The sequence below is a fragment of the Chiloscyllium plagiosum genome, chromosome 6 (genome assembly GCF_004010195.1).
Source record: "Chiloscyllium plagiosum isolate BGI_BamShark_2017 chromosome 6, ASM401019v2, whole genome shotgun sequence".
In the NCBI taxonomy this organism is placed as follows: Eukaryota; Metazoa; Chordata; class Chondrichthyes; order Orectolobiformes; family Hemiscylliidae; genus Chiloscyllium; species Chiloscyllium plagiosum.
This window is the reverse complement of record NC_057715.1, coordinates 65,495,509-65,504,410: the sequence shown is the minus strand read 5'-3', so window position 1 is coordinate 65,504,410 and position 8,902 is coordinate 65,495,509. Positions and strand designations below refer to the sequence as shown.

The 8,902-nt window shown below is 38.4% G+C and overlaps 1 protein-coding gene across 1 annotated transcript in view; it reads right to left on the bottom strand.

Annotated features, from left to right (window-relative positions):
* Positions 1 to 217: 217 nt before the first annotated feature.
* Positions 218 to 8,902, bottom strand: part of slc9a2 (solute carrier family 9 member 2) — a 93,547-nt gene continuing 84,862 nt past the window's right edge. Inside the window, exons 10-12 of the mRNA XM_043691732.1 lie at positions 5,533 to 5,655; positions 4,015 to 4,102; positions 218 to 974 (exon numbers count right to left, since the gene is read on the bottom strand). Of these exons, the coding sequence (XP_043547667.1) occupies positions 601 to 974; positions 4,015 to 4,102; positions 5,533 to 5,655 (585 nt within the window). The 3' untranslated portion in view covers positions 218 to 600. The remainder of the gene's footprint in view (positions 975 to 4,014; positions 4,103 to 5,532; positions 5,656 to 8,902) is intronic.

Below are 8,902 nucleotides of genomic sequence, written 5' to 3'. Positions count from 1 at the left end.
GTCCCTCTAAAAAGTTGCTGTCACAATATCCTGTCTGATATTTGTTATTCAATTAACATAAATAAAAATAGCATAGTCATCATCACTTTGCTAATTATAGGACCTTGCTTTAGGCAAAATGGCTGCAGTATTTCCGACATAACTATAGTAACTAGTTTAAAAATACCTTGTTGGCTGTAAAGCACTTTTGAATGCCCAGAGATCATAAGCAATGCTATATAAATTCAAATCTTTATTTCTTTATTTGTTAAAAAGCAACATTTCATTTGAAAATTAAAACCATTAACAAGGACCAGTTCGACAAAGTAAAACTCACCAAATGGGTGAAGACATGCCCAGACCACATTTTTACTGGTGCTTGCAAAGCATCCTACGCTATTTGAATAATTAGTAGTGTCAACAAGTACACAAAGACTGAGGCTGTCTTGACAAAATAAAAAAGTAATTTGGATTAATTTAGGAGCAAAAGTCCATGGCCACTTAATTCTGAAAGACTCCATGAATTTCTTTTAATTAATGTTAAATTACTTAATGCAAATAACTGATTTGATTTCTGGAGGTCTGGTGAACAGGATGTACATATGTCACCTTTCTGTGAAATCACTTTGGTTTTCTTATCAAAGGATCATTAACTTCAGTGTCTTCCTCACATGCACTTTCAGCTCTCCAGTTATCTGGTGAAAATTCCACAAATCCTTGCCTACTTCTTCTGTGTTCATTATAATGAAGGTCCAGATTATCAGATGTTGTCCTTGGCTTGAGTGCAGGTCTTCTTCTGCTATCATTTCTGCTGCCTACTCCGCCACCATCATAGCCAAAAGAATTAGGCTTTTGACTTCTATCATTCTCCCTGTGAACTTCATTCTTCCACTCCATTCCACATGCCTCTTGATGACGAGGTGATGGTCTCAATTTGGATTGCGAAAGATTATCTAACTGCAAGGAATCAGTTTCTAAATTGCTGTCTTCTCCCACTGAAGATAAGAAAAGAGAAATTTTCTCAATCATTTAAAAATTGATTTTAAAATTACATTATTAGAATAGAGTGAATTTAGACTGAAGTATTCTTTATTTAAAAAATTGTATTTGGAGAGTGCATTTAAGAAACTGCAATGAATCATATAATAGTCTGGATTTTGCATAATAAATAATTGACCTATCCAGTGTTTACTGTTTAAACAGACTTTTTTCAAATTGTGTATTTATGATTGTGGACTGAAATGAGTAGAGGACTGTTATATAAACAAAGGATTGTGGATAAGATTACTGCACTTTTAAAAAGCAAGTTACATGACACTAATCATAAGGTGCGGATTTTTGAACTGATACTTGTTCAAGTAATGGGAAGAGGTTACAACAGTCAAGATGGATCAGGGCATGTATGCGAAGGGAGATTTGGGTTGGCAAGATTAGTGTGGGGAATGGTGATCGGGTGTCAATGATCAAGGCCTTCTGCCTGCCCGCAGCTAAGATTGGTAGCTGAGCTGCTTGCGGTTGTGAACATTTGGTCAGAAAGCACTGAACCACCAAAAAGGAACAAGCTGTTCTTCCTTCTACAGGAAAATAGCCATAACAAGCCTGAGGAAATTTATTTCCAATCAGGTGCTGCGATCAGTGGCTTTTAATGAATAAGCCAGAGACTGTGAACAATTCCTCCTGCAAGCAACTGAAAGGAAGATTAAGGAAAGCAAATCCTGATAAGAAACCAGAATCACAGCAGACAGGGACCACCAAACCACCTTTGAAGGGGAAAATCCAAAATTCAATTGAGAGAAGCAAGATACAGCAGCCACAAGCTCTCATGATTTTTATAAGTCACCAGTTGAGTGCGTGCATGTGTAAAGGTATGTGGCCTAACCTCATCAGTATCATGTGATAGCTGAGCACAATAGTAGGTGCTCAGATTGGTAAAAGTTTAAAATGCAGTAACTTGACAGAGTTCTGACCATGCCCTTGATGCTTGTGCACACTCAAGTACTGAGTTGATTGGTTTAACAGTATTAACTATTTAGGTGCTATTTGACAGTCTATGTAACTGTTTTTGTATGAAAATCTCTGCATTCTATTGTTGCTTGTGCATACCTTCACAGAGATGCTTGCTCTCGTGTGTACTTGATAACTTCAGGCAATTTCCCTTTCTTTGTTTTGCATTATTAATTCCCCGGACTCACTCAAAGGAGCTTTAGTAGTTTCTGTTACTCTTTTTTTATTCAAATAAGTATAGAAATTCTTACCATTTTTATATCATTAGCTAATTTCCTCACATACTCTTTTTTTTCTGCTTCTTTACTGTCATTTTAGTTATTCTTGGCTGGTTCTTCAAATTTGCCCAATCTTCTCACCTACCATTAATCTTTGCAGATTTTTTACAATATTTCTTTCAATTTAATACTGCCCTTAATTATTGAGCTACAGATGGTGCAACCTTCTCACTGGGATAAATTTTTACTGAGATTTATTCAGTGTGCCCTCAGATGTCTGCCACAGGAACTAGACTGACCTACCTTTTAAGCTAGCTTTCCATTTCACCTTATTCAGCTCAGCCTTCATAGCATCATAGTTAATTTTACTTAGTTTTCAAATACTAGTCATGCACTCACACTTGTTTTCAGAGTGATCATCAGTTCAATCGTGTTGTGATCACCTTCACTTAGAGGCTCCTCTACCAGGAACTTCTTGATGAATCCTACTCATTGCACATTACCAGGTCCAGAACTAACTACTCCTCAGTTGACTCTAGAACGTGCTGCTCTAAGAAATTGTCCCAGAATGCTACAAACTAATTTTCCAGACTGTCTCTGCCAATTCAATTCTCTCAATTGTCATGTAGATTAAAGTCACCCATTATTATTACTACAATATGTTTCTAACATGCTCAATTTGCTTTTTACTGCATCTTATAGTATAATTACTGTTAAGGGGCCTGTAAATAACTTCTACAAGTGACCTTTGCTATTTCTCATCTGTACCCAAATGATTGTATATCATGATCTTTCAAGTGAAGGTAAGATCTCAGTACTGAATCAATGCCACCCTTAATCCAACCACCTCACCATCTTTTTCTAGCTCCCTGTCAAATATTGCCTTTGGTCATTGACAACTGGTCAACACTCTACAGACCAATCAGCTACTTGTTACTAATTGAATCTTCCTGGCTCCAGCTTGACTGCAGTAACTTCTCCCACAACTTGAATGAGCAACTGTGTAAACAGAACCTTGTAACAAATACACTATTAATTCAACCTTCAGCACCCAGCTTTTGGTCACCTTTCACCCATGAGGTTGTCCATCAGGTCATACATATGTATCTCAAACTGTGTTAACAAGGCATCCCTTTTGGTACCAATGCTGCAAGAAAAAGACTCATTCATTCTCAAGACCTCAAAACTGACAGAGTCTTCATTTTGCACAGCATTATTTCTCCCTTTCACATCTCATCAAGTTTGGTATTGATTATAAAACATTTTCATTCATTTCAAAACCTCATTTCCCGATTTTAAATTCTTTCATGGGAATGTGAATGTCACTGCCAAGTCCAAAATTCTTATCCAACCTTAATTGCCCTTGAGAAAGTGTAAATTTATCAGAAGAATTTCTGACCTTTTAACATATTGTTTTTCTGAGGTAAGGGGCAGATGATGGAAACCAAAGTGGTACCATATCCATAAACTGCTTGTCCCTTTACTTGACTAAAATTCTAGTTTTTTTTTCAAGAGGCTGCCACATAGTATGTTCATCCACAGAAAAATGACCTTATTAAATTTAGACATCAGTCCTGTGAGTGCAGAATACCTTGGACATTAGCATATACCTGATGGCAAATACTGCTTGTAGGCATCGATGTTTTAAAAAAAGGTTTTTTTCCCCAATTGTAATTAGTTATCCTTTAATTTCCAGTGACAACAAACTCTACTTCTCTACCATCTCTACGCTGTCACTGCAGATGCTGGTTTCTCTATTACAAAGTAAAGACACAACGCTGAAAATAGCTTATTACAATGCAGCAAATATTACCTGTGAAAGCAACGTTTTTCTTTCTGGGCCGAGTAGTAGTCCTGGCATTTTGAGGCTGTGAAAATGGACTATTCTTTACAGCACCCGACTGTGGACAAAGAGAGGAACATGTGAATGTCCACAACCAGGCAGCCTCACAGCACAAGTTCATACTTGCCAAACAATTTGATTTTGTAAAAAAAAACAAACTCTGGTGTTACTTTAAAAAATAATCAACATTCAGTGTATGGTTTGATTTGGTTTATTCATTGTCACGTGTATCTTGTTAGAAAATAGAGTGAAGTGTTGTATAGTGTCGTCACTCTCCAGCACCTTCTCAAAATACAGAAAAATAAACCAAAACATCGAACGTAAAGGCAGAAAAATGAAGAAATAAAGGAAGTGTCCAGCTTTACAGTCCTTGTTAAGTGTTGAGTCACAGGCCTTAGGCCTGACTGCCAGATAAGAGTTCCTTTCACCTTGTGGCCCCCCCGGAACAAAAAGGTGCCATTCTTCCATGCCAACTCACCTCCACTGACATAATTGGCACCATCGCCATGACAAAACTGGAATAAAAACAATGCAGAAATAAAAAAACAAAGCCAAAAGAAATGAAAAAATGTCCAGATATGAAAGTCCTATTGAAGTCTTATCTCCATGCAGGCACCCAGCTAAGCCACAGCCTGGAGTGTTGGGAGGAGATGAGTGTTTGCTGCTGCCCATTCTGTAACTACTTGTGCCTCAACTGGCTCATGGAACTTGCTTGGGCAGGAACTGTCACTAATGCCTCACTAAAGCAAAATACTTTAAACAAAAGGGAAAGAAAGAAATGGTAAAAGTAAAAAGAAAGAAGAGACAAAAAAAAGCAGATGGAATCTAACGAGCTTAGGAGCTCAAACTCAACACTGCTTCTCAGCCGCCATCTTAATAGTGTTGAGAGAAAGAAGGAAGGTTGAAACTGGAATTTTCTCCTTTCACTCATCTCCAATTGTATCTGCTGGCAGAACAAGGGGGAGCCAATTGAAACTTCAAATTTAAATTTTAAAACATCCATCCTGAAGTTTATTTGTTAAGCCAAAACCCTAAGAGTAAGGTAGCAGGGGCTATCCCTTGTAAACGTTACAGCAAATAAATCTCCCCTATACTGAATTTGAGGTTGAAATCAGATGAATAATGTTCTTTTTTTCAAAAATGAGAGCAAGAAATGTTTTTAATCTTGCCTCCTACATACTTCCTGCTAATATCCCCTCATTTCTCCCCACAGATTGTCATTAGCACTTGGATAAATTGCTTATGTTCACTTGAACACTCTTTTCCTCTACCCCCAAAAGATTATAAATGCATAGATTCCAAAACCATACATTGTGCTTACTTTGTTAAACTGCTCAATATTTAGACTACCACATGCCAAAACTAGTACTAGTATCATACAGTTTCTGAAATAATACCAATCATACCAGGCAGTTCAATGTAATACATTCACGTTCTACATGCAGTGCCAGGATAATGAACAAAGCTGTGGAAAGTTTCGGGAATTACCTGTTTGGCTCTTGTTGTTTTCCGCATACTTTCCCGTAGACTTCCGTGTCGTCGTATTAGAATTTCTTTAACCTGATTCTCATTGGTGTCTCTTGGCAGACTGTGCCTGTTGTATGATGGTGTCTGTGATTAAACAATTTTAATAGTATATGAACGCAAATATTCATCAATGCAAATACTAGAAGAAGTGTTTGTCTAAAATGTTTCAAGTACAGGGAGCAGTGGATGATAGGGCAGCAGCATTCTCAACACACTCCATCCTTTCAGTACTGCTGTAATTCTTTCATGAGCTGCATTCAGGAAATGTTAATACAAGATTACATGTTTTTTTTACAGAAAATATACTAATTTTCATGCATTGTAGGCGAAACTTATATTTTCAGCTAGAAGAACATGCTGTGAAATTCAACATTGTGAGGCGTTTCAAGCTGATACACATAAGTCATATTTAGCTATATTTTAAAAAATTGCTCAGCACTTTTTCCACGAATTGTCTCTTTTCAGATGTGCACTTTGAACTATAGAAAAGAAGTGCTAATCTTTCAATGATTTAATAGGGTTTAAATCTCTATCACCCACAGCATCTTGAAATTATAATACATGGGCTATTAAGTTTTAATTCCATCAAGGATTAATACCAGAAAATTACTTGGAAGTAAACACCTTTAAATGAGTCAGGATGTGGTTTTAAAATGGCTGCAGAAGCCACGATACCTACATATAAAATAAATTTCAAATGCAATACCACCACCCTGGAAAATAACTAATTGTCAGCTAAAAGTAACCATCTCCAGAAGATATCCAGCTTGGCTGCAAACTCATTAGAGCTTCAAGACCAACATTAGAACATATAATTATTTTAACTTATTCACTTCAACTTTCATCCAACTCTTCCTAAAAATTGTTCAATTTTCTTGCATGCTCGTGTTTCTCTTTCTCTCACACTCAAGATTCAGATAGATTTAACCTTTTAACACTGTTTATACTTTTAAACGAGTGAGTCACAATAACAAGCTCACTTCCTGCTAACTGAAGAGATATAATTGGCTTGTTTCATCATAAGTCTGTGCACGATGAAATATATAACCAAATTGGGAAAAACACATCTTTTTAAAAATTCAAAATTACAATCTCCGGAATGAAAGGGGAGGAATTTATTCCCCACCCCCCACATTTGACTGTAATAATGATACATGCAGCTTAATTTATCTAGTGGAATTAACACAGCTGAGCCACAGTTTCCACAGATAAAAGTCAGCTACATATTCCACTCGGTGGACTAACAAGTTTCAGCCAAAAATAAAAGTATTAGATCATAAGATATAGGAGGAGAATGAGGCCATTCGGCCCATTGAATCTGCTCCACGATTTGATCGTGGCTTGGGTGTTTCTCAACTCCATTCTCCCACTTTTTCTTCACAACCCTTAATTCCCTTACCAATCATTAAGAACCTATCTCTGTCTTAAGTACACTCAATAAGTTGGATTCCACAGCCTTCTGCGCCAATGAATTCCATATATTCATCACCTCTGGCTGGAGATATTCCTCCTCCAAAGGGTCATGCCTCCACTTCAAGCCTGTGCACTTTGGTGCTTGTCTCTCCTACAAGTGGAAACATCTTGTTCACATCCACTCTATTCAGGCCTCTCAGTATTCTGTAAGTTGCAGTGAAATCCCCTCCCCATCCTTCAAAACTCCATTGAGTACAGACCCAGAGTTCTCATCCATTCTTCATATAACAAGTTCTGGTGTTCTGGCCCTCTTGAAATGAATGCTAAAATTGCATTCGCCTTCCTAATTGCTAACTGAATCTGTATGTTAACCTTAGGAGAATCCTGAACTAGGACTCCCAAGGCCCTTTGTGCTTCAGATTTCTGTAGCCTTTCCTTATTTAGAAAATAGTCTACACCTCTATTTTTCCTGCCCAAGTGTGTAACACCTCATGCTTTCCCACACTGTATTCAATCTGCTACTTCCTTGCTTACTCTCTTGGCCTGTCCAAGTCCTTCTGCAATCTCCTTGCTTCCTGAACACTACCTGTCCTTCACCAATCTTTGTGTCACCTACAAACTTAGCAACAATGCCCTCAGTTCCTTCATCAAATTTGTTAATGTAGAACTTGAACAGTTGTGGTCCCAACACTGACCCCTGTGAAACTCCATTCGTCACCATCTGCCATCCTGAAAAAGATCCCTTTGTCACCACTCTCTGCCTTCTGCCAGTCAGCCAATCCTCTATATGTGCCAGTATCTTGCCCCTAAAATCATGGGTTCTTGTCTTATTTAGCGTCCATGTGTGGCACCTTGTCAAAGGCCTTCTGGAAATCAAAATAGATCACATCCACTGGCTTCACTTGTGTAACTTGCTTATTACCACAAAGCATTCTAAACAGATTTGTCAGGCACGACCTCCCCCGATGAAGCCGTGCTGAGGCACCCGACGTACCATGCGCTTCCAAGTACTCTGCAATCTCATCCTTAATAATGTACTTTACAACCTTCCAAATGACTGGCCCATAATTTCCTGCCTTCTCCTTCTCGTAAACAGGAATGTTATGTTAGCCATTTTCTACTCCTCTGGGATCCTCTCTGACTCCAGTGATTCTTGAAAGATCACCACCAATGCCTTCACTATCTCCTTCAGAACCTTTGGATGCAGTCCATCTGGTCTGGGTGATTCATCCACCTTCAGACCTTGTAGCTTCCCCAGCATCTTCTCCTTAGTAATGGCCATGAGACTCATGTTTGGCCTCTGACTCTCTTGAAGTTCTGATATGCTATTGGTGTCTTCCATTGTGAAGACTCATATTTAGTTCCTCCATCATTTCTTTGTTCCCCATTTCTACTTCTCCAGCCTCATTTTCCAGTAGTCCAATGTCCACTCTTGCCTTTCTCTTATCCATTATGTAACTTAAAACTCTTGCAATGTTCTTTTACATTACTAGGTAGCTTACCTTCATAATTCATTTTCTACCCCTTTTATAGTTCTTCTCCACTATTAGAGTCATAGAGATGTACAGAATGGAAACAGACCCTTCAGTCCAACCCGTCCATGCTGACCAGATATACCAACACAATCTAGTCCCACCTGCCAGCACCCGGCTCATATCCCTCCAAACCCTTCCTATTCATATACCCATCCAAATGCCTCTTCAATGTTGCAATTATACCAGCCTCCACCACTTCCTATGGCAGCTCATTCCATACACATACCACCCTCTGCGTGAAAACGGTGCCCCTTAGGTATCTTTCCCCTCTCACCCTAAACCTATGCCCTCTAGTTCTGGACTCCCTGACCATAGGGAAAAGACTTTGCCTATTTATCCTATCCATGCCCCTCATAATTTTTTAAACCTCTATAAGGTCACCC